Genomic DNA, 27080 nt, shown 5'->3' on the forward strand with positions numbered 1-27080 from the left:
ATTAGAGATCATGGCAGGATCATTTAGACAAGACTGCAGCAATAATTCAGACACAGCATGGGTTTGTTAAGGGAAAGCCTTGTGTGACAAATTTGACAGGATATTATGATGAGGTTACAAAGGAACTGGATGCAAAAAAATAATTCTGATATCATCTATTTTGATTTCAGGAAAGCTTTTGACACTGTTGCGCATGGAAGACTATTGTACAAATTGGAGCAGAATGGTATTAAGGGTAAGTTGCTACAATGGATAAAAGGATGGTTGAGTGGGAGAAGACAGAGGGTGGTAATCAATGGGTGCTGCTCTTCGTGGACTAATGTTATTAGTGGAGTCCCACAGGGTTCGGTGTTAGGTCCACTGTTGTTTTGTATATTTATCAATGATATTGATGAAGGTATATCAGGCTTAGTGTCGAAGTTTGCAGATGATACAAAGGTTGGCAGGGTTGTTAATGACAGTAATGGCAGTGTGCTACTCCAACAGGATCTTGAAAACTTGGGCAGATGGGCCGAGAAGTGGCCACTGCAGTTTAACATTGACAAATGCAAAGTACTGCATATGGGTAGAAGTAAACACAGAGAAACGTACCAACTGTGTTTTACTACACTTAAGGTGGTATAAAATGAAAAAGACCTGAGAATAATTGTGCAGGTTGATATGAAGGTTTCTGAGCAATGCAGCCAGGCTGCCAGGGCAGGTCATGGGGTTTTGTCAATGATAGGAATTTTGCTAGCAGGGAGAAGGAGGTGATTATCCCTCTGTATAAGGCCACGGCTTGAGTACTGCGTACAGGTCTGGAGGCCTCATTTTAGGAAGGATGTAGATTTACTTGAGCGTGTACAGAGAAGGGCAACAAGATTGGTGAGGGGAATGAAGGGATCCTCTTACCAAGAGAGGCTTAAGTTCTGCAAATTGCAGTGGCTGGAGACTAAGCCCTTGCGCGGTGATCTGATTGAGGTGTATTTGAGGGTGGTTAATTTCTGGAACAAACTTCCATCTGTCGTTGTGAAAGTTGATAGGTTGAATAAATTTAAGGACGAACTGGACAGGCATTTGGAGGGAATGGTGTGACTTTTTTTTTTTTTTTTTTTTGGCTGATGCTGCATACGCTCATACATTTGCTTTCCTGCATCACATGCCACTACTATTACTACTGCTACTACTACTACTACTACTACTACTACTACTACTTTTATTTGGTTATTGATATGATTTCAAGTTCGATTATGGAGAAAAAAATACAAAACGTAAAAAATATTACTCCACGAGCGCATGTTCCGCAATCGGCCACTATTGTAAAAGCGCTTTGTGGTTTTAAACCTAATTTAAACGAAGTCCGGACGGTCTGTGACAGCCAACTCCTCTGCTTGCACCTTCATGATGGTGGCACTTTCAGTAATCCAGGGTATAACCCCCCATGTGCAAGTACATTGTAGGAGACCACTCAGATGTGAACCAAAGTAAGCAGGGGTTGGGGTGTGATGCTCACACCACATGGAGGAATGCCGCCCCTCTGTTACCAGGCAATACTAGGTGGTAGATGACTCTCTTCAACCGGTGCAATACCACCATTTTGCTTATTGGAGACTTGAAGTGGTGGAACGCATGTTTAGTCTCCAGAGATAAGTTCCGATGTTATGATGGACATCGTGGCGCGATCCAATCTTCCTTACATTTCGAGGGTACAGCTCTAAAACGGTCTTCGCAAGCCAGCTGCTAGTTAGTACACCGGATCGAACAAGTAAAAGACGCTCTTGGGAGTCCTTGGTCTTCACAGCAGGGAACACTGACCCCTGGGGTCAGTGTTCCCCGTCTACAAGTTAACAACCAATAGACTGCATAGGAGGGCAGGTGATTGCTACCACTAGGACTCGGCAGGGAGACCTCACCCCAACCTGGGAGCTGTCGATGAATAACATACTCGACACAATAAATCAAAAACCAGATATGCTAACCATGCCAGCTCAGCAACAGAAATGGGACAGAAAAGATAACTACAGAAACCAGGCGATTGAGTCCCCCTTCACCCTGGATGAACTCAGCGTGGTCACTAGTAGGGTCAGAAATAGAAAATGCCCAGGCCTTGATCTTACTGAGCCTGATTCTGAGCTAGTGCATGCTGTACATCTTTCTTGAGCTCCTCAAAAAAGTCTCTAAATTGTGATATAAACTGTGATTTCTAGATGTAAAAGTGTCCATCGAGTTCCTCGTCTGACGGTGAGTCCATTGATAGTACTTTTGTGTCAAATCTTGTAGGGATATCGATGCTAGAAGCGTTTTTAATTAACCTCGCTCTCTTGTTCTTGCTTGCGTTGGAACGGGTGTCAAAATGGCTGCTCCTACATAGGACTGACTATTGTTAATATATTCGTGGAATTTTCTAATTGATATTGTTGCTGTTTTTTACTGTAGAATAATGATTTTTATTGCATTTTTGTTCAGTATGGCTAATATTTGTAATTGCGCATTTCATTGAGAAGCATTTGAGACTGTATATTTTGGCAACTTAACTATAGTTGTTTTGACCATGAAATTAAGTAAGCTTCAAGTCGTCATTTCTTCTTCCCCGTGAGGAAGAAAGGCCTTTGTTCCAGGAGTTCTTTGTTCGACGCCATCTTGCCCTGTTGTCGCTGGGTGACCACGTGTCTGAAGCAGTAGGTACTTGATTATTGTTACTTATCATAAAGATATTGAATCGATTTTCATGATTATATACAAGATACATATTTTGGTCTGTAAATTGTTAACTGTTGACTGATTGATTATTGCATTGTAAGCTAGCATAAGGAATACTGTAGAAGTTTCAAGGCTGCCTAGTTATAAACTCTAACTGGACATATAAACATTGGAAGATGAATATGATTTTTCGCTGCGCCCCTTGGCGAGTGTAGTGAGAAACGCAAATTATCGACATCCAACACAAACTTATACTGTTGGCTTTTCATCCCGCACTTTCATCCCAGATTTTGTAACCGCCCTGTCTCAACATGAGCACAGTGCAAAGTTCATCTACCACCACTCTGGATGAACCAGAGGCATATCATAGCCTCATACAACATAACAACCCCTCAAAAGTCTGTCACTCAACCACAAAAAAGGAAAAGAGAAAAAAGCGCACCAATTATCATTCTCAGGAAGAAGTTCAAGAGTGCTGCAGCCCCCCTGATTTGGTCCTGATGAGACCCAATGTAGTACTGCATGCACGAGAATCCACAGCCGCGGGCCCCAGTGTGGACCCCAAACTCTCAACTCCTACGCTTCCTCCTTCAGCCCTTGACCAGACGATTGTAATGGGTCTAAAACCTTCTGAACGATTGGCCATCTCGTCCTCGCTGATGCCCATGGACCGGGAAACCTCTGCTGAATCTACCACGCTTCATCAAACCATCTACAAGTTCCGCCTCGTACTTGTCTCCTATCTGAATAACGACACCAACCGGATTACCAAAACGGCTAGCACTCATGTACAGGAATTGTGGACTAAATTGGAATTGATAGCGACAGAATTAATAATAGATAACGAGAAACTCCGAGCAGTAAATGAGAGTTGAAAATAAGAACAACTATTTTCGAGAAGGTGGTGGATACTCTTTCCAAGCTGTCGCCTTCTCCTGACCAGGCTTCCCCTCTTGGAATGAATGACCTGACTATGGCTACACCTGATCCCACTCCATTCTCTTATGCGGGAGCAGTGAAAGCTAGGAAAGTGACCCATGCTGAGGCTGCAAAGCAGCAAATACAACTCCCATCAACTTCTGATAGGAAGATGCAGCATGTGCTACTACTCCGTGCTAGTGAAGACTCGAACCTCAAGACCAGTACTGAGGTGCAGGAGATGGTTGCTAACACGCTAAAGAGTGATTATCGAAATGTCAAAATCAAATCGCTTAGACCCAGCAGGAACAGGGGAGTCATCCTCGAAACTACCACTGAAGAGGACCTGAAAAGCATCTCCTCCAGCGGTTCCCTCTCATCTGTTGGTGTCCAGGCAGCACCACCAAAGAAAGCTAATCCATCGTTACTCATTTACGATACTCCCAAGGATTGGTCTAATGAAGAAATTTTAGACGACCTCTACTACAAAAATCTGGCCGACTATGGGTACACTAAAGAAGAAGTCAAAAGAGAAATTACATTCAGATTTCAAACAAAAACAAATTCGAATTCAACGGCGCACAGGGTCATTAGCCTTTCACCCAAAATCTACAAGAGAGTTCTCTCAGCTGATAGAATTTTCTTGGGTTGCAGCGCATACAGATTTCGACCTTTCACAATCGTCAAAAAGTGCTTCTTGTGCCTAGGATATGGCCACACCTCCCAACACTGTACCCATAACTCCCCCACGTGTGGCCACTGTGCACGTAGCGGGCATGTACATGTGGAGTGTCCCCATCAAGATGAGCAGCCTTGCTGTGCCAACTGCAAACGACGGAAGCGAGAGCATTCCCACTCAGTCCGTGATGTTACTTTGCCCTGAGTACCAACGTGGACTAGAAATGGTACGAATGAGAACCTCTAATGAATAGCCCAAATACAGTCAAACCAAGCCGAGCCACTGCAAAAACTTTGATTCTACTCCACAGGCTTCCACTAACTCGGTGTGGTCTAGGGCAAAGCTAAGAATAATGCAAATAAATGGACAGAGATCACGATCCGTCTCTGACGAAATTCGTGTCTCTGCTGAGGACCATGAGATCGCCATCCAGGAACCCTACACCGCTAGAATACAATCTGGACCATCAACGAGGATTATGGGCTTTCCCATCACCACCAGAGTCATTCAGACTGTCCCAGAGGACCCAAAATCCTGCATTGTCGTCTTCAACCATGAACTGGACATCTTGGTCGTGCATGTGCTCTGTAACAAATTTGCTACCTGTGTTCAAATAATTAGCCCAGTACTGACCTTTTATCTTATTTCACTGTACTGCCCACCATCTGCAGACTTCAATGACTCACTGAATTACCTAGAATTTGCACTCAATTTCCTTGAAAACAAGTCAGTCCTTCTTGTCTCGGATGTCAATGCCAAATCCCATTTCTGGCATAGCAATACCACGGACCTTCGAGGAATAATGCTAGAGGATTTCATTGTCTCCCACAAACTCATAGTCCATAATCAGCCAAACCAGCACACCACCTACAGCAGCTCCACGAGCGAATCTAATATTGATGTCACTGTCACCACCAACAATTTAGGCCCGTGTATCCATGACTGGCAGACTATACCAGATTGGACCCTTAGCGATCATAGAGTTATCACATTCGATCTAACCCCAAATGCAACTAACACATCTAGGATGCCCAGACCACCTGCATTAGTGCGGTTCTCCATCAAGAGCATCGACTGGTCTTCGTTTGATGACTCTGTAGTCAAAGACTTTATTCCACATGAACCAAACTACCTGAACTCCTGCACAGCCACTGAAATAGCAGACATGATGCAGCAAGTGTTGTTGAAGACCTCCTACAGGTCGGCTAGGAAAAAATCTATCCGTCCCACTGCCTGCTCTTGGTGGTGTCAAGAGCTTACTGCACTCCGCAGAGAGGTCCATCGTGCCCGTCGACTTTATCAACGCCATCGCGACTGGCCTCCCTCTGAAGTAGCTAGATTCCACGGCAATTATATCGCTAAAAGAACGAATATACCAAAGCCAAAGCTGCCCAGAAGAAAACCACCTGGTCGGAGTTTGTCCGAGACTCATGGATTTCCAACCCCCTGGGGACTTCTATACAAAATAGAGAGGGAAAAGACTTTCAGTCCTGAAATCTTTGGCACTGTAACTACTGGGAACCCCGAGACTTCTAACTGGACCGACTCCATCAACTCCACACTTGACAGACTGTTTCCTGAAGATAATCCAGCAGACGATCTACCTGAGCACAGAGCAATACGATTAGCTAATCAAACTTATGCTTCTGAGGAAGAAACAAATCACTTTACAATGGAAGAGCTCACAGCCGTCCTCAACAGGATCAATCCCCAAAAATGTCCAGGAATGGACCTCATTGAGTACGTCTTTGTCCTTCGTTTGTTCAAGCTTAGACCCCTATATCTCCAATTGCTCTACAACAAATGTCTTCAAGAGGGAGCTTTTCTCAAGGTGTGGAAAGTAGCCCTGCTGCGACTCATAAGGAAGCCCGGAAAACTCCCCAGGAGATCCGCGCTCCCTTAGACCAATTTCACTCTTGGCAAATCTAGGCAAAGTTCTAGAAAGGCTCATGGCTCTCCGAATCACACAACTGTTCCAGGAAAAGAACCTATTCTTCCCAGCGCAATATGGCTTCACACCAGGGCGATCTACAGAAGAGGTGCTGTTTGACTTCGTCCTCCATATTGAAAACTCCACATCTAAATATGAACTAGCCACCTTGGTGGATTTTGAAGGTGGCTTCGACACTGTCTGGTGGGACAGTGCATTGGCATGCCTCCGCCTAGCTAACTGTACCTCCCATCTCTACAAGCTTTTCCAGAATTATTTCACAGAGCGCACTATCGTGGTGAAATCCAATCTTCTGCAGATAACTAGACCAACCTCTCGGGGGTGCCCACAGGGTTCTGTCTTGGGGCCCTTTGTGTGGAACATGGTCCTGCACAGCTTTCTTTCTAAAACTTTTGAAGGATGCAAAATTGTGGCGTTTGCAGACGACCTGACTATGGTTGTTTCTGGGAAATGTCATCTGGGTTGTTATCGAAATTTGTTTTCAAATCCTTGAAAACAAAGCAAATCTTGTCCTAGCAGATCTCTACTCCTGGACAGTTCTCAACAAGTTTCAAATCAGTACCAGCAAAACAAAAATGATGCTTTTTTAAATCAAAGCTTGACCTACGTCGCCCACCACAAATCAAGATCTCCGGAAAACAGCTTCGTATTGTGACACAGGCTAAAGTCCTAGGGGTGATCATTGACCATAAGCTGAGCTTCCTTCCACATCTACAATACCTAGGGGTCAAAACGAAAAGATTTTCAGCTGCAATCATGAGGATCTCCAAGAGCAACTGGGGACTCTCCAACAAAACACTCTCTCTGTATTATAAAGCTGTTTTCATCCCTATTGTGGCCTACGCAGCAGGAGCGTGGTTTCACCGGGTTCAACGAGTACATATGAAAGACAAGGTCAACTCCATTCAACGTGCTATGCTCTTGGCCACGCACAGATTATGCCGAACAGAATCTACAGCTGCCATCCAGGTGATAGCTGGAACTCTGCCGTTTGATCTATTTGTTATCTTCAGAGGGCTTAACTTCAGAATTAAAAAGCAAATACCTACGAAGATACAGGGCCTAGAACTAAATCTCAATGCTGACCCCAAAGCAGAAAGAGCTCGCTGTTATAAGGAACTCCTCAACATTTGGCAGTCTAGATGGAACACCTCACACACAGGCTCCGTTACCAGAAATTTCCTCCCTGATGTCACTTTCACAACCCTGAAAAGGGTAAAGACCTGGCTTTCTCTCACCTTGGAATCCTCCTACTTGGTTACCGGACACGGGTCCCTCAACGAAAAGTTACATCAACTGGGTTTGCTACCAACAGATCGCTGTTTCTGCGGCAGTCCAGAGAATTGGAAACATCTTCTTTTCGAATGCAGGTTGTACGATGACTTAAGAAGGACCCTGCTGCAGGCTGTGCCAGGTACTCAGAACAGCAACCAGAGCCTCTACTCCAAACACCTGACTATCTAAAGGCATTACAATCCTATGCATCTGAAGTCTTTAAGCGCAGGAAGCTGAGCTACATCGTTGTTACTGCACCTAACAATACCTCTTCGGTGACTTAAAGAGTTCTATATTCGCATGCCACCATCTTCTTCATTTTTTTTTTTTTTTCTTTTTCACGTGCTGTCTGGAGTTCCCACTCTAGTGCAGCCAGTTTATTTATTCATTCATTTTCATTTCATTTCATTAATTTATTTATTTATTTTATTTTATTTATCTTTCTCTTCTTTATTTTCTAAATCAAATTATTCTTTTCTTTATTTTTATTAAATTATTATTTTTCTTATTTATTTAATTTGTTCTTCACGCGCTCTGCCTTGAGATCCCACTCTAGCGCAGCCAATTTATTTACTTATTTTATTATTTTATATATATTTTTTTTTTTTCACGCGCTCTGCTTCGAGTTCCTACTCTAGTGCAGCCAATTTATTTATTTATTTTATATTATAATTTTTATTTCTATTTTTATTTTTTATTTTATTATTTTTAATTCCTATTTTTTTTTTATTATTATATATATTTTTTTGTAATTATTATTTTTTTTTCACGCGCTCTGCCTTGAGCTCCCACTCTAGTGCAGCCAATTTATTTAAATTGTTTTTTTCTTCTTCTTCTTCTTATTTCTTTATTTTTTATTATTATTTTTTTATCATTATTATTTAATATATATATATGTTTTTTATTAATTAATTTATTATTATTATTTTACTCTTTTTTTTTTCCCTAACTGCACCACGGGTGTTTTTTTTTTTTATTTTTGGGCTCTTCTGTCTTTATCTCCTCCCTCTGGAATGGGCCCCCAGAGGAATCTGTTCCACCTTCTGGCAACACTAGGTGGGTCAGAGTCTTTCTTGAGACAGTACGTGTTTTTCTGGGACTGGCCCACCTTCCCGTGGTGTGGACGAGTACCCAGAATCATCTGTCCAGGCGACTGATGCTTCTGGGTAGCCAATTGGCCAGAACATAACAACAGAACACACACAAACGTACGTCACACACATATCTGGCCCATTTGTAGTCATACTGTTCTTCACAGAGACACGAGGCGGAGTTGAACAAACGTTCTAGGTGCCGCCCTTACATATACACATGTCCACATGTCAGAGGGCTACTAATAACAAGGTTGAGATACCTCCAAAAAGAACTGGAACACCACTTCCTGGACACTGAGGATGAATATAGGGCGCTCTCCCAGTTGTTGTTGTTGTTTGGTTTTTAGGAGCATTAGCAACTAAGGCCATATTGCTCCGGGATATGCGGTGGTCATTCCCTGACCTTTCCGCATCCTCCGTATTTGGTGGTGACGGGCTCGAACCCCGGTATAATCAAGAAGCGTGTGCTACGCACTGCTGCTGCTCCTTCCCACCTGGCTACGGAGGCGCCTCGCTCTCCCAGTAAGCGCAAGACCTATTCACCAGGAGAAAAACACTAATAACTATCTACAGCAACGTACATAGAGATTAACAGAAATCGCCGCCAAATGTGACAGAAAACTGAAAACCAAAACCCGCAGGGGACCATTACTTGGACAAGAAGGGTGCTGATCACACGGAAAAGAAAAGCAAGGATGGGGCTGGCCCCCATGTGTGACAAAACATCACAGAGAGTAGAGAACAGACTACACGCTGCACAGCTGCAAAGAGCCTGATGGCAATCTGAAGAGGGCACCCTAGCCCTCTTCACCTATTATTCCCACTCCCTTCGGGGGAACGCTTTATCTTCTCTCTCCTCCACCCCCAAACTTCTACTCTGGTGGGGCATAGGCATGTCCCACTGAAAACTGGGGCTATCTACTCTATTGGCCCCATATTTCTGTCTTTCCCCCAATCTTCAGTCTTCCTCCCCTCTCTATCTTCATCATAGCGAAAGTCCCACACATGAAAAAAAAACTTAATAAAATTACCTTACGCCCTAAACTCTGCCTAGCAAACCAAACCAAAGCGATATTAACCCTACGATAGCGCAGATTTTTATTTATTTATTTTTTCTTTGTTTGTTTATTTATTTATTTTATTTTTTTTTTTAATTTTTCTTTTTTATTTATTTATTTTATTTTATTTTTTTTTAGGTCTTAGCCGCCGAAATCCCAGTAAATTAAGCGGCAGGACCTGCCAGAGTGAATCTACAGCTACTGGGTTACTGGTCTGCCTCCACGGGGCGTAAGTGGCACAACGTTGGGCATCAATAGTGGTCCAACGGCTAAATGACCAGATGAACAACGGTACAGAACACAACACGTGAACAATTCCCACACACTTTTAAATCTTTGGCATTTCCCAGTGAACTGGTTCATCCCAATGAAAGCAATGCGGAGATGGGGGAACCCCTGGTGCCGTATTACAACAACACACACTTACACTTACCTATTGGAAACTCTTTAAGAGGTTTCCGGATCAGCTAGTGGATAATCTTGCTAACTCTACTCTGCCAGATAGTGACTGGAGGGAGTGAGAATAGTGTGTATGCGGGGGAGGGAGCATTGTCGAGGCCACGTTATTTCAAGAATCTGGGTATATTCTTACCATGTTTACGCAATATCCAAAAATTTCATTACTTCATACAGCAGAGTTCCCCCCCCCCACACTTTTTCTTATTATTGAATACACCATGAATTGTCAAACTAATAGAGCAAACTTATCTGCAAAAAGATCTAGATCTCCCTAACACTTTCTAGTTCATTTCACAAATAAACCTGGTTTCAGTTCTAATCTCAACGATGTCCATTTCCACTTGCAGTCTGCCAAACCCCATGTACTTTTTCTCACAGAATCTCAGTTATCGGTTGATTCCACTGCTGCTCATCTCAGTTGTCCAAATTATTCGCTGTATTATTCCTTTCACCTCAGAGATGGTACTTCTGTATATGTCGTTTCCGATATTCCCTGTCAGTGACTTGGTAATTTGGAATCTCCTCTTTTCGATCTTCTCTGGCTTAAAATCTCTCTACCTCATTGTGTCAAATTCATCTGTTGTCTGTACCGTTCTCCTAACTCCGCTAATCACTTGGAGCTCTTTGACTTCCTCTTTGCAACTTGACTTTCTCCAGTCCAACTTTCCTAACAGTGAGGTAAATTTCCTTGGTGATTTTAATGTTCACAACGCCATCTAGCTTCCGTTTGCTTGTCACACAGACTCAGCTGGCCGTGATTCTGAGGCTTTTGCAGTTACTAATGACCTTGAACAGATTGTTTATTTACCTACCAGAATACTAGACAATCCTAACCATACAGTCAATTTCCTTGATCGTTTTCTTACAAGCAACCCTTCTAAGTACACGTTCACTTACCTATTGGACCATTCAGTGAGTGGTCCTTTAGGCACCTTAGATCACAACTTGGTGATTGTCTCTTCTCCAATGGAGCCTTTATCCCATGACTATTCACAATCTCCTGTTGTTTGGCATTACAGGAATTCAAAATGCGATAACCTGCGAGATTTCTTTTCTTCTTTTCCTTGTTCGGATTACTGTTTGAAAACCGATGTCAAAGTTTGCTCTGATCGTGTCAGTGAAATTATTCTTGCAGGAATGGAATCCTTTATTCCCCACTGCACCTTAAAATCTCGTTCTTTATCTAAACCGTTTTCCAATAAATGTGCCAAGGCTGTTCAAGAAAAGACTGTTGCAGATTATAATTAGCTTGTTTGCTGTTCTTCAGTTTCACTTTCTGCCTACACCAGAGCTGGAAAAAATTGTAAAGCCGCTATTAATCAATCCAATCTAAATTTCGAACAGACTAAGAGAACTAAAACAATCTGCTTCTTGCCCTAATGGTATTCGAGTGTTCTGGTCTCTTGACAAAGATATTTGGCCTCAACTTTTGCCCATCTCTGCTCCCACCACTGTGAAAACTAGTTGGCTCTATTGTTGCTTCAGTCAAGGATAAAGCTGACCTGTTAGCATCCCGTTTTTCTTCCAACTCATGTATTAATGATCTTGGTAAAACACCTCCCACCATTCCCAGCACGTTCCATTCAATGCCTCCTGTGGTCTTCCCTCACATGGATGTCAGAAGGATTTCGAAGAATCTTGATGCTAAGAAAGCTTCAAGTCCCGATGATATTTCTCCACTTATTCTCAAAACCTGCAATCCTAAATTGGCAACATAAGCCAGATTGTACGGCTCAAATCAATACTTTTGTATCGTACCGGGCCAATTTGGCAATGCAGTAATCTTTACCGAGTTTGCGATGGATTCGTTTAAGACAGCAACGCAAATATGTAGCGCGCAAAAATTGTATCTCAATTGTTGGAGGAACCTTCTTAAGATTTTCAACATCAGCTAGAACAGCAACTGTGGCTGCCTAATTCTCCAGATTTAGGATTTAGACTGAGAATGGCTGGGATTTGCATCCCTGAAATTGTTAATCCCCTGCATTCTGACGCCGGGAATGGGTATGCATGATTTTCTCCATAATAAAGTTTACATTTATTTTTTTAGTGGAAAGGGTAGTTCTGCTTCGCAGTTCTGTACCAACCGCAATAGAGCAGCTGCCAAATATGATGATGAAAGAGTCGTGAAAACTGAGTGGTTCCTTGAAAAAAAGCAGGAAGCTGCTTTTTTTAAAGAAACTCTCTGAAAGTGTTAAACATTTCTTTCTACTCCGATGCACATTTGTGACGTTTTTGGCTGCCAGAAAAAATGGAGTTAAGGAGGAAGTTGGGAAAAAAATCTATTTATAGCGCGGCACGATCACTGCGCTAGAGGAACTCAACTACTCATTTCCATACGAATACAATCATTCGTTTACCGTATTTAGTAGTCACGTGAGGTGCAAGCAGAGTCAACCGCAATTCGTGTACTGCTGCGTGAATCTCTCGGCTTCTTCAGAAATTCGCGAATTCGTTAAATCTACGCAGGAGTAATCAGAACGCGAGTTTAGTTTCTAAGAGATGTTCTATTCAAGGGACACCAATAAAAAAATGAATTATTCCAACACTTTATAGATCGTCGCAAATATTTCGATAAATCGGCATCGGGTCACAAACTCCGTGCTAATTCTTGTTCTAGTATTAGTATTAGTATTAGTATTAGTAACGGCCGCATGGTTCAAGAAAGCCTAGGGCTTATTTTGCTTATGCTGCACCAGCCAAAAAAAAAAAAAAAAAACAAGGGATGGAAATTCTTTCTCGAATCGCTGACTTCACATCTTAAGAGGTCTCTGCTGAAGAGTCCATAAGCAGTCCCCCCTCCCTCTCTGTTTACTCCCTACTTAATTTTATTCTTGAATAATACATTGGATAGTTCCTTAAGTTTTCCCCCCGTTTTCTGCTTAACTAAGTTGCATTAAAGGAGAAACACACCTTCTTGCGACAAGAGTGACTATCATTACAACACGACCGTTTGAAAAAAGGAAGGCAAAGGAAGCGCGTTAAAACGTTGTAACAACAGCTGATTTGTGGAAAAGCAAAATCACGAATTAAACAAGTAAAAACTAGATCGTAGATAAAGTAAAAATAAAAAATAGATGAAGTAAAAATGAATAACATATTTAGCAATTCTTAATTTATCGGTACTCGCCTCAAATTATCCGTGCATTATCACATTGAAGTTACAGAAGGGTCAAAATATTAAAATACAATTCATTAAAATTATAAAAATGAGCTACTTTTTGTAATTTTAGATTAGGGCCGGCGAAAGGCCTGCCCTTCCTCTAACTTCAATGTACGGATAATTTGAGGTGAGTACCGAGAAATCGAGCCATCGCTGCATTATCGATTTGAGAATTAAGACGGTACTTTGAGACTTACTATAAAGTTTTTTCATTTAAAAAAAAAACAAAAAAACAAACAATTTTTTTTTTTTGTTTTTTAGGAAAGTTTGCAGAGGCACCTGCAGTCATGTTATACGCAAGAACCGAAACCCTGTTATATGTGTCAACGCGCGTGCATGCACACACTGCTCACGGTTTTCGATCCAAAAGTTTGAAAGAATCAAAGACCACGAACGCTCCGCACATAAGGGCCGGGCGCACCTTTTGTCTCTAAGGGCACACGTGAAAGCCATAGTCGCGTTAAGTGAAATGCGCGCACGAAAAAGGCATACTCACAGTTCATGTCAACTGTCACGGCGGACGACATGGGGACGGAAATATTGTTATTGGAGGCTTGGCACGTGAACACGGCCATCAGATCGTGGCGCTGCAAAGCGGCGATTTCCAGCTCGTTGGTGATCACTCCCAGCGATGCAGTCTGGTAAGTGTCGTCGAGGAGAACGGACTCCCTCCACCACGTCACGTTAGGAGGAGGTTTCCCTAGGTAAGAAATGTGAAAAAGAAACAGTTACTCAATGTCACTCAGGTCACTTCTTAACAGTTTGCTCATTTCTAAGATAAAATCCGATACTTTCTTCTCGCGGCGCTAATCCTCAATTGCAATGAAAGCTGAATCGGGTCGTTCACTGACCGATGCAGACGCAAAAGCTAAAAATAACTGCACACTCATCCTCGGGATAGAAGATCGAAGTTAGAACGGTCAACTCACTGTCTTTCTTTGATGCGGGTGTTCATCGTGACGTCTATTTACAAGGAGAGAACGCAGCTCGAGTAATGACGCAAATATCAGGAACACAAATACTAACACGCTGATTGTTGTTAGTTCGGACTTAAGCGCAGTGGCAGCAGAGCCATAATGCGCCCAAAATTAGGACCGGTGGTGTGGACAGTTTTTTTTAAGTCAAGAATGGAATGAGTACCATGTGCAGATGATGTTGGTTTACTGATATACGGAAAATTGTAGATTGTTAGTAAAAAATAGAGCTGAGATAACTTTGGAAAATTTTCAGGAGTGCATAAATTGAGCATATCATCAACAAAGCGAGATGCGCGAGGCTTAAAGGAAAATCAAGCGCAAAAAGGCATTACGCTGCGAGGACGAGAGGGTGCACAATGAGTTGTGAGACCCTAGTGAAGTATCTTGGGGTTATATTAGATGAAAAGTTGAGCTTCATGTCTCAAGCGAGATATGTGATGGATAAGGCGGTTGCAATTAATAATAAAATTAGAAGATTAGTGGGGAAAGAGTGGGTAATAAGAGGTGCAGCACTTAAGATGCTGTAACATTGCATACTCGTTGCAATAGCAACCTATGTGTGTGGGGCATGGGCTCTGCTGTACAGCTGTGCACACAAGAAGGCATCTTTTTGCAGCTCACAGGGCTGCTCTCCTTGGAGTTACTGTGGTGTGTACGACTATCCTCAGCAAGTATTGTCTAGTGATCTCGAATGCCGTCGATGACACGAGGAACTTTAATGGGTTTTTACACTCCCTGGCTGAGTTAATCGGTCTCAAGAGTGGACAGCATGGTTTCCCCCTCCCGGAAACTCGGATTTTTCGTCCAGCAAACCAGGCAAATCGACAAGAGAACACACCCAATTTACAGACATAACATACTTCACCAGTGGAAAAGACTACTGTTCCTTTTTCTCGGCGGATGCCACCACTCGGACGGCACGGCAGATGATTTTATTAATTATTATTAAAATCAGTTTGTTTCCCAAGAAACCTTGGGTCACCCCGAGACGGCTCTGTGCCAGAACGGTGTGAATATTTACAGACTAAGATGCCAGGAACACAATGCACAATAAACAAGAGTACATGCGTGCTCGACCCGACACTTTGACAGGATTAAATATACAATAATGTCCAAAATATACAGTAATATACAAAACATCTGATTGCATGAAGACGAAAAGTCTTTGTCAAATACAAATAGGCAAGTTAAAAAAAAAAAAAAAAAACAGTCTGTCCAGGAGCAGGTGGGTATTATAAGTTCATACTCTGGTAGCAGTTCTTGAGGATTTCCTTCCTGTAGGGCTTGTCTTCACAGAACCTATCAGGGTGGATCCTAAATTTATTGAAGATCCGAAGACAATTGGTTGGAAACATGTTCCTCAGGAAATCGATGTTTGACAGCGTAAGACGTAGAGGGAGACAGGAGTCGGGGTGCTCCCCCCTTGCCCTCCTCGGGCCAGAGATTAATGTGGATACCGATGGAGCATCAATTCGCCTCGTTAGAAGCCGTGCAGGCGTGAGAACATTTTTTGTCATGATGATATGCCTGCAGGGAGTGGTGCCCACATTTGCTTGTAGGATAGATATGGAGAATGTTAGGGGGGGTGGGCTACCACCCTGTTCATCCATCTAAGCAACCAGTACTCTAAACTGAGATACTTCTGAAGGTATGAGGCAGGGGCAGATGACCAAATTTCCGAAGCATAGAGAGGAATCGGCGAAATACACCTCAGGATGTGCCGAACAAGCAGCACTGGCTGATGCACACCAACGAGCTCTTGACGCACTGCCCAAAGAGCAGCGTACGTCTTCTGCCTCATCCTGGCAAAGTGAGGCTGAAATGTGAGCCCAACGTCCCAGGTGAGGCCAAGATCAGTATGAGAGGTCAGCATTTGCACTAAAAAAGATTTGGATATCATTTTTGACTTTCTTCTTGGTTATCGTCAGTTGTGCTGATTTGGAAGGGCTCAGATGCAGCCCTATTGTGGCAAGATAACTTTCCAAGCTCGATATCTGCCTAGAAGCTTGTTGGTTTATATCAAGAATCTGATGATTATAATCTAAGCTCACGTAGAACTTCAGATCGTCGGCATAAGAGACAAAGTTTATTTAATGATTATTTAAGGAAAGATTATTTAATGAAAAAACTTTCGAGCCTACAGACCAGTAAGGCTCCTGGAATTGATGGAATATACCCTATAATCTTAAGAGAGGCGGCAAGCGAGTGCATTGAACGATTGAGACTAATTATGCGAGCATCACTAGACTCTGGGGAGATTCCCTTGGATTGGAAAAGTGCAAATGTATCTCCCATACATAAGGGAGGTTCTAAAAATGATGTGGGAAATTATCGACCTGTCAGTCTGACTTCAGTAGTAGGGAAAATCATTGAGGCAATGATCAAGGGTGGAATTCAGGATCATTTGGACAGAATTGAAATTCTCACTGATACTCAGCATGGTTTTGTAAAGGGAAAATCATGTTTAACAAATCTGGTTCGCTATTTCGAAAGGGTCACTCACGAGTGGATTTTGGGAATAATTCCGCATTGTTATTTAGATTTCAGTAAAGCTTTTGACTCAGTCGCACATTAGCGGTTGCAGTATAAGCTGGAGCAGGTTGGAATCACTGGGAAAATCCTTAGATGGATAGCAGGATGGCTGCAGGGCAGGAGGCAGAGGGTTGTGATAAATGGCTATTCCTCAGATTGGGTTGATGTAAGAAGTGGGGTTCCCCAAGGATCAGTATTAGGACCACTGTTGTTTTTAATTTTCATAAACGACATCGATGAAGGGATAGAGGGCGTGATGTCTAAATTTGCAGATGTTAAATTGGTAGAGTAGTTCATGAGCATTGTCAAGCTGAGCTTCTTCAGAGAAACCTAAATAGACTTCAGGAATGGTCAGAAAAATGGCAGCTATACTTTAATCCAACAAATTGTAAAGCATTACAGCAGGGAAACAGAAATCCCACTTATTTACTTGGTGGAGTTCAATTAAACCCAGTACTGGAGGAAAGGGACTTGGGTGTTACTGTACGGTCAGACATGAAATTGTATGAGCATTATAAACAGGTTGCAAGGAAGGCGCATGGTGTCCTATCGATGATCTATCGAACTTTTGGAAGTAGAGATAGGAACGTGATAATCCCATTATATAAGGCTTTTGTTAGATCAAACTGGGACTAGGGGACATAAATTCAAGTTACGGGGGGAAATGTTTAGATTGGACTGCAGGAAGTTCTATTTTAGCCAGCGAGTTATAAATTACTGGAATAAGTTGCCTACATGGGTGGTAGAGGCTGACAGTTTGGGGAAATTCAAAGGTAATCTGGATAATACCTGCGGGTGAGGAAACGCATAGGATGATAGGTTTAATTTATTTATTTTTTTTTATTAATTATTATTATTTAGTTATTTACTTTATTTTATTTTATTTTATTTTATTTATTTATTTTTTATTTTATTTTTATTTTTTTTTTTTATCATTGTTTTGGATTTTTGTTCGAATTTTTTTTTTTTTTTTTGGCTGGTGCAGCATAAGCCATAGGCTTTCTTGCACCATGCGGCCGTTACTAATACTAAGTTCGGATTATAAGCAAGGAAAGACTCCAAATCTGCTGCAAACAGGATAGCTGACAGTACACTTCCTTGTGGGATGCCTCTTGAGACGTCAATAGTTACTTGAAAGTCATTGTAAGTCACAGACAGATGTCTAGGGAGTAAAATAAAATTCAAAATTTGAAGTAAAGTATCTGCAAGGCTGAAGTAGTGTTTCAGAATGGTAAAAAGAGCTGGGAGGTGTATTCTGTCATAAGCCGATTTTATGTCGAGGAATATGATATCAATCTGTGAATCGTTGTTAAGGGTTCGCTGAATTCTGAAGAGGGTATCAAGACGATTGGTAGTTGTCGATCTCCTTTGTAGAATGGTAATCAGGTACTCGGGCCTTTGTGCAAAGCAATGATGGGCAATTGTTGGCTGAATTACGTTTCCGAATATTTTGAGTAAAGAACAACTGATAGATATTGGTCGCAGGTCTTTAGGCGATTTGGGTTTCTTGAACTTTGGAATGGGCTTAACATGGTAAGTTTTCCAAATTGAAGGAACTATTCCAGATTGCAGGATTTGTCTGAAAAGGTGAAGGAGAAGGTCGATTATATATGGGCTGCAAATATTGATAATAAAGGGTGGGAAACCATCCGGACCTACAGTGGCTTTGTTGGGTAGTTTATTGATGACATCAATTAGGGTCTCTCTAGTTATTTCTTTTTCAGACAAGTGTGCCCTAGGTAACCAGTCCTCCTGCGAGAGAAAGGAATCAGAGTCAGGAAAATCTGCCTGCTGTAAGCTGAATTGTGCCCATTCCTGGGCACAGTTCGGGTGGCCTAAAAATAATATATATTTTTTTTTTTCTGTTTTTTTTTGGTATAAGCTCTGACCCATTCGCCTGGTCATTACAATATGGCCATTGTGAAACTCGCTAAAGTGTGCAACCTTTCCCATCTGAAGAACAAGAGTAACACTGTTTAACGGAGCTCAGTAGCATCTGTTTTTATAACGTGTCTCGACCTGCGCACTCGCCGTAGTTCACCTGCAATTGCTTCGATTTGCATAACGACTCGCTGGTCATAATGTTTTGGCTCTTCGGTGTATATCCGTGTAAATAGTGCTTTTGTTTAGTGTTTAAATTATATTTGATTCATGCGTTGAGACAAATGCACAAGAGGTATGTCTAACGTATAGGTTAGTGCAAAAGCATCAGTTTTAATCGTAGCCCTCTACAGAAGTAGTTAAATTAATTAAATTTGGCATTCTTTTGGTTAGAATCCCATATTGTGGGTATTTTAACCAACGTAACTTCATAAAATACCTTCACAACGAGTTGCCATGGTATGATACTACCTCGAATAAATAACACTTCACCAGTGGAGAAGACTACTGTTCCTGTTCCTTTTTCTCGGCGGATACCATCACCCGGACGGCACCGTTTCAAAGCTTGTTGGCTTCTCCTCGGTGGGTGGGCAGGTACGCTGGTATTGCAATAGTAATTGCAAGGTAATACAATCCCATGGGAACTCGTCGTGAAACATCCACAATATGAGATATAATCAAAACGACGCTAATTTAATTAATTAATTTAACTACTTTGGTAGATGGCTACGATTAAAACTGATCGTTTGCACAAACCTATACGTTAGTCATTCTACTTCGTAGCATGAGGCCTTTGCTCATATATATTTTGTAGTTTGAGATATGCTTAAAGGTCACATAATAGAATACCCTTGGGTCCTTGAGGTTGTCACAGACATTCTCTCAGATATGCCAGACAAGCTGTACTTGCTACCTGGGAGTCTAAAACGCTGATGGAACTGATATTCCAGTGACACTCAAATCATGTGGAACCAATTTCGGCGAAGTCCGGACGGTCTGTGACAGCCAAATCCTCTGCTTGCACCTTCACGATGGTGGGACTGTTAGTAATCCTGGGTATAACCTCCATGCACAAGTACATGGTGGGTGACCCAGGTGTGAACCAACGTAAGCAGGGGTCGAGGTGTGGCGCCCATACCACATGGAGGAACCCCGCCCCTCTATGTTAGCAGGCAGTACTAGGTGGTAGATGACTCTCATCAACCGGTGTAATACCACCACTTTGCTTATTGGAGGCTTGAAGTGGTGGAACCCATGTTTAGTCTCTAGAGCTAAGTACCGGTCAACCCTTCCCTATCTCTTCCATCATGCAGTATGATTGATGATTTTTGAGGTTAGGATGAACATCGTGGCGAGATCCAATATTCCTTACATTTCGAGGGTACAGCTCTAAAACGGTGTTCGCAGGCCGGCCGCTAGTTAGTACACCGGACCGAACCTATTGGTAACTCTCTAGGAGGCTTCTGGATCAGCTAGTATGTAATCTTGCTACCTCTACTCTGCCAGATAGTGACTGGAGGGAGTCCGAGTAGTGTGTATGCGGGGAACATTGTCGCGGCCACGTTATGTCAAGGATCTGGGTATATTCTTACCACATGTACGCCATATCCAAAAATTTCATTACTTCATACAGCATGTCCCACCCACTTTTTCTTTCTATTGAATACACCATGAATTGTCAAACTAATAGAGGAAGCTTATCTGCGAAAAGATCTAAATCTCCCAAACACTTCCTAATTCATTTCACAAATATATGTGGTCTCAATTCTAATCTCAACGATGTCCATTTCCACTTGCAGTCTGCCAAATTCCATGCACTTTTTCTGACAGAATCTCAGTTATCACTTGATTCAACTACTGCTCATCGCAGATGCCCAAATTATTCGCTGTATGATTCCTTTCGCCTCAAAGGTGGTACTTGTGCATATGTCCGTTGTGATATTCTCTGTCAGAGACTTGGCAATTTGGAATCTCCTCTCTTTGATCTTCTTTGGCTTAAAATCTCTCTACCTCATTGTGTCAAATTCACCAGTTGTCTCTACCATTCTCCAAACTCCACTAATCACTTGGAGCTCTTTGACTTCCTCTCTTTGCAACTTGAATTTCTCCAGTCCAACTTTCCTAACAGTGAGGTAATTTTCCATGGTGATTTTAATGTTCACAACTCCAGCTGGCTTCCGTTTTCTAGTCACACCGACCCAGCAGGTCGAGATGCTGAGGCTTTTGCAATTACTAATGACTTTGCACAGATTGTTCATTTACCTACAAGAATACCGGACAATCCTAATCATACAGCCAATACGCTTGATCGTTTTCTCACAAACAACCCTTCTAAGTATACGGTCGAGGTGAGAGGTATTTAGGCACTTCAGATCACAACTTGGTGATTGTTTCTTCTCCAATGGAACTTTTATCTCATGGCTATTCCCAACCTCCTATTGTTTGGCATTACAAGAATGCAAAATGGGATGACCTGCGAGACTTCTTTTCTTTTTTTTTCCTTGGTCGTATTACTGTTTCAAAACTTCTGATGTCAACGTTTGCTCAGATCGTGTCAGTGAAATTATTCTTGCAGGAATGGAATCCTTTATCCCACACTTCACTTTAAAATCTCGTCCTTTATCTAAACCTTGGTTTTCCAATAAATGTGCTAAGGCTGTCCAAGAGAAGAATGTTGCATATCGTAATTGGCTTGTTTCTAATTCTTCAGTTTCATTTTCTGCCTACACCAATGCTCGCAACAGTTTAAAGCATTAATCAGTCCAAACTAGAGTTTGAACAGGCTAAGAGTAGAAAACTTGATTCTTGCCCTAATGGTAGCCGAGCATTCTGGTCTCTTGCCAAAGCTATTGGCCGCAACTTTTGCCCATCTCTGCTCCACACTCTGTCCAAACCAGATGATTCTGTTGTCACTTCAGCCAAGGATAAAGCTGACCTGCTAGCATCCCAATTTTCTTCCAGCTCATGTATTAATGATCTTGGTAAAACACCTCCCACCATTCCCAACACGCTCCATTCAATGCCTCCTGTGGTCTTCCGTCAAAAGGATATCAGAAGGATTTTGATGAATCTTGATGCTAAGAAAGCTCCAGGTTCTGATGGTATTTCTCCACTTGTTCTCCAAACCTGTGCTCCTGAACTTACTCCTATTCTTTGCCGCCTTTTTTCACTTTCTTATTCCAAAGGTGTTTTTCCTTCTGCTTGGAAATTTGCTCATATCCAGCCAGTTCCTAGAAAGGGTGACAAATCCCTCCCATCCAATTATCGTCCCATTGCAATTACTTCTACTCTGTCTAAAATAATGAAGAAATCAATTAACCGCCAACTCTTAAACTACCTAGAAACCTTCCGTCTGATCAACGATCGCCAGCATGGATTCCGTCAGTGTCGATCCACTGGTGATATTCTGGCTTATGTTAACCATTTATGGACTAATTCAATGGAAAGGTTCGGTGAAACCCAAGTATTTGCTCTTCACATCTCAAAGGCTTTTGATCGTGTTTGGCATAAAGGTTTGGCATAAAGGTGTTCTAAACAAGCTTCCATCTTATAGTTTGAAAACTGTTTTTAGTAATTGGTTATCCAGTTTTCTCTCTGATCGCTCACTGAGTGTGATGGTAGATGGCTCTCTATCTTCTAACTTCTCTACTAATGCCGGTGTCCCCCAAGGTTCAGTTCTTTCCCCCACTCTTTTCGTCTTGTATATCAATGACCTTCTTCCATTGACTGGAAATCCTATCCATAGTTTTGCCGATGATAGCACATTGCATTATACTTTCCATTTTGAGAAACCTTGTCCTGCTCAATCAGCTTCAACTTCTCGAAAATCTGCTACCAATTCCTTAAATGCCGATTTTCAGGTAATTCTCCAGTGGGGCGGCAAAGACAACTTAGTTGATTTCAGTTCTTCTAAAACTCAGTCTTGTCTTATAACTCGCAAAAAGGATTCTTCTGCTCGTATGCTTATCTTTGGTGACACTCCGATTTCTAGGCAAAATGATATATCTCTTTTGGGGATTACCCTGACTTCTAATCTCTCTTGGCACAAGAACATTACAAATATTGCTTCCTCTGCATCTAAAAAACTTGGTTTTCTCTTTCGCTCTCGGTTACTTTTCTTCCAAACAGCTGCTCACTCGGTATAAATCGTAAATCAGCCCTGCCATGGAATATTGTTCCCACATCTGGGGTGGTGCCACCAAAACCTCTCTCAGGCTTCTTGATTCCATTCAGAAGAGGGCAGTTAGGTTAATTAATGATTCATCTCTAATAGAGTCTCTCCACTCGATTTCTCATAGACGCACTGTTTCTGCTGCATGCCTCTTCTACAGATACTTCCATGGGCCCTGTTCTTCTGAATTGGCTTCTATAATTCCCGCTCTCTCTTTCAAAACAGTCCGAACACGTTCCGCCACCAGCCAACATCCATTTACTGTCCAACTTCAAACCCACAGAACCAACTTTTCATCTTCCTCATTTATTCATTCAACTGCCGTTTTCTGGACCAACCTTCCCTCATAAACGTATTTCCTGAAAATTACAGTCTACAGAAGTTCACGTCCAATGTCAACAAATATCTTCTTTCGTCTTCTCAACCTCCAACCCAAGCACGGTAATAAGTACTCTAGGTTCTAATAGCTCTCGTATTTGGGGTTCACATAAAAAAAAAAAAAATACCCACATCCACGTGGTAGGGTGGGTAACCCTTCTACCAAGGCTGAGTTTCAGTAGTTTGGTGGGGCTAAAAGTTCTTCATAAGTGTTTAACTTGTATGGTTTCAAATTATTATGTGAATTGGTGTTGATGAGCGGTACTCATGTAACTCTTGAGCATAATATGATTAATGCACCCAATCTATGGCGAGAATAACGTACAGTTTCGTAAGAAATTATTTTAGCCCAACTTTTCCTCATCTTGTCCGTGAGTAATATTTTGGCTAGGACCGGTGTATCCGCTAACAGTTTTAATCCTCTGCCGTGGATTATTATTATAATCAGTTTATTTCCCCCTCGAGAACACACTCACCCCAGGGACAGCCATTGGCTAGAATGTAGAATGTGTGTTACAGTCTTAAGCGTGAAGCGTGACCCATACCATGAGGTTGCATAATCCGTGAGACCTTCACCCTTAAAGGTAATATACAAAGTGTTTTGCTGTTCCATTACATTCAGAATTATTTAAGAATCACATTTTCATATTTGTCTTCTTCCAAAAAGTTTGTAATTTCAGATTAGTCCTTGTCACACTGTGGCGAAACTGATCGATTGCTTTGGCGACTGTCTGATACCGTGGACAACCGCTACAGCTTCATGAGACGGTACGAGTCAGCGAAGACTTGCAAATCACTAGTTCTTGTCGCACAGCTTTTCTGGATTAATCTTAAGTTGATTAAAATTTTCCATGGTGTTTGTTGGTAAAAAGCGACTTCGACTACCCAGTTTTTTTTATCTTGCTGTGCAGAGAAAGTCATGTGTGAATATTCCTGGGGGGGGGGGCATGATTGGAGTTCAGGAGATTCTGATGGGAGCATCCAGTATTCACGTTAGTAGTTGAGCTAATGTGAGTATGTTTGTATTCTGTGGTTACTGTCTGTCTCCAGGTAAGATATTGAAGTGGGAACGTAGGATGGCTCTAGAAGTGGTAAAAGGGAGATTAGAGACCCGGTTGAAATCTCAGGAGCCAGTATTTAATACCGAGAAACGTTTTCAGGTTGCTAGGGGGACAGAAGACGAAATCTGTATATACTTTTCAGGATACACATTTTTCTCGATCCCGGTTTCTAATGCCAATAAATTCCTGTTTAGCAATTCAGAGCCGTATGGGTTTCTGCTTTGATTAAATCAAAAAGCTGAGCGAATGTTGGCCCCTCGTTCCTCTTTAGGCCAAGGTCTACATGAGATTTAATATTTTATACTTTGCATCCGATTGCCTCTATAACGATAGTGTTTCTAGATTTTTTTTTTTTTTTGTCATGTGTGCAGTTTCCTTGAGTTTTGATGTAACCCCATAGAGTCCAGATAACATTGCAGTTCATCCATTTGTGATATTAACTTGATGATTTATTCGCCTGATTTGTTTTTGATTCGTACATTCGTTTAACAATTTCTCAACTCATCTGCGTATATTATAAAGTTATCTTTATGGGATGTCAAAAAGGGTTTGAGGAATCCAGCAAACAGCGTTGAGGAGAGAACTCTCCCCACTGCGGGACATCCCGAGAAATGTTTTTTTTTTTTGACCAATTCAGTCCTCTCCTAAAAGAGTAGGAGGCGTATTTTTCCTATATAAACTTACAACAGATTGTCTTTTAATGTGAAATACTGCGATAGAATTTGTTTAAGAGCTATCATTAAGATGTCGAAATTTGCTGATGTGTCCAGGAATATAATATGGAGCTGTTCTTTGTTGCTGAGAGCTTTCTGAATCAGAAAGATGTTCTCAAGGGATTTGTAATTGTTGATCTACCGGCTAAAATGGAGTTTAAGTGCGTGCGAATGATGCCCGAAATATTTCTGGTTGAGGGCTGAAAATTTTAAGTCTACTCAAAAATCTTTAGAAATATACAACCTATGGAAATGAATACTCTTTTGCATGTATAGTTTCTTTATTTTGGGAATAGGTGTGACTATGTAATAATTGCATGAGAGAGAGAGAGACGTTTTGCATCACTTCACTGAAAGCATGATGTAACACCTCAAAAATGCAAGGGCTGCTGATTTTCTCCATGAAAATAGGCAAGTTATTAGGATCAACCTTTGCTTTATTTGGAAGTTCATTTACTGCTTTTACGGGGTTTTCTTTGGCAATTGAGATGACCGTTAGCCGTATCCTTGCTAATAAACGTGAACAGGGTGCTATGTTTGGTAGTACTCGATGGAGAAGGTCGTCATTTTTGTCTTTTTAAGTGTGTGACGTTGTTAAAAAGCACATTGCACCTCTCACTAAAGATTTTGGCTGTCACACAACCCTTACATCAGCAGTTCTTCTTTCTTGTTTCAGCTTTGAGGTGTACAATTGTCTGCTTGTCTTTTTACCTTTATCAAGCTTTTTAGCTTTATCCTTTTTCTGTACTGCATGTATTACTGGGGTTACCATCTTCTTCAATTTCCTGTTGGTTTCTGCAAAAAGCATATTTCCTCCGTAAGCTGAACCAATTATTAGTTTTTCCAGTTGTCCTTATGATTTTAGACGGGCCTTATTAGTATTACTATTAGTAATGGCTACACGGTGCAAGGAAGCCTATGGCTTATGCTGCATCAGCCAAAAAAATAAAATAAAATAAAAAATAAAATAAAATAAAAAACCATTAAATAAAACTCGCGTGATTTTTGTGCTATTAGTTAGAACACTCCTCTGATGGCTTCTTGTTTAATTCTTGTCAGTGCTATTCTCGGAGTTGTTTGATGATAAGATGATAATGTTTGGTTTAAAATTCTTTGCGTTTGATGCCATTGTCTATGGGGGCTGAACTGTGTGTTGCAAGTTGGGCAATGTGGGGAATCGGTGGGTTTAAGCAGATGTACACTGGTGTGCAAAACTTAAGGACCAACAATATTTCTAAAGGTTACATCCACAATCATTACTTGACTTACTCTTTACTGATCAGAGTAGATTCAATCTCAGCAGCGATTGTGGACGTCAGCTAATCTGGCGAGAGGTTGGCACACGAAATCACCCGCAAACATCACTGAAAGGGATCGATATGGCAGTCGAGGTGTTCTCGTCTGGGGAGGCGTTAACTTGGATGGACGTACACAACTCCAGATACTGGAAAGCGGTACTGTAATCAGTGCACGCTACTGTACTGGGGTAATCCTTCCCCATGTGCATCTGTTCCGAGGTGGCATTGGCCCCGAGTTCCTGTTTATGGATGATAACGCCACATCCCATCGCATTGCAGCTGTTGATATGCTTTTAAAAAGTGAGGACATTGTTCGTATGGATTGGCCTGCCCGTTCCGTCGATCTAAATCGCATCGAACACATATGGGACGCTCTCGGGAGACGCACGGGAGCGGCACGTCAATGCCAACTAGAAAATGTTCGCCAGCTGAAGATGGCGTTAACAGAGGAACTGACGATGTTACGGCAAGAACTTATCAGCAACATTGTTCTAAGTATGGACAGTCGGTGCAAAGCCTGCACCAACATTAGGGATGGCCATATCTCCTACTGAGGACCACCTCTTCCATTTGTTCCATCTTTGGCAGTGATGCATCTGTATTATGGCAGAAAGTGGTATGCTGTATTTTTGAATAAAATCCCTCTGTACCGTTTTGTTTCGTTTCCGTTTTTGTGTCAGTTGTTTCCTTCATCATTTCTGTACCGCATGATGTTGCTTTCGTATGCTTTTCCCATTTCCAGACCACTGCTATGAGCAGCTACAGACGAAAACCTGACTGGCCCTTAAGTTTT

The 27080-nt window shown here is 41.8% G+C and overlaps 1 protein-coding gene across 1 annotated transcript in view; it reads right to left on the bottom strand.

Moving 5' to 3' along the window:
- LOC150080029 (kin of IRRE-like protein 3) overlaps window positions 1-27080 on the bottom strand; it is a 926673-nt gene that overhangs the window by 354043 nt on the left and 545550 nt on the right. Inside the window, 1 exon segment of the mRNA XM_090381806.1 lies at window positions 13773-13976. Coding sequence (XP_090237932.1) covers window positions 13773-13976 — 204 coding nt within the window.

Source organism: Mastigoproctus giganteus, chromosome 9, assembly GCF_048544385.1.
Source record: "Mastigoproctus giganteus isolate SK-2022 chromosome 9, ASM4854438v1, whole genome shotgun sequence".
NCBI classification, from domain to species: domain Eukaryota; kingdom Metazoa; phylum Arthropoda; class Arachnida; order Uropygi; family Thelyphonidae; genus Mastigoproctus; species Mastigoproctus giganteus.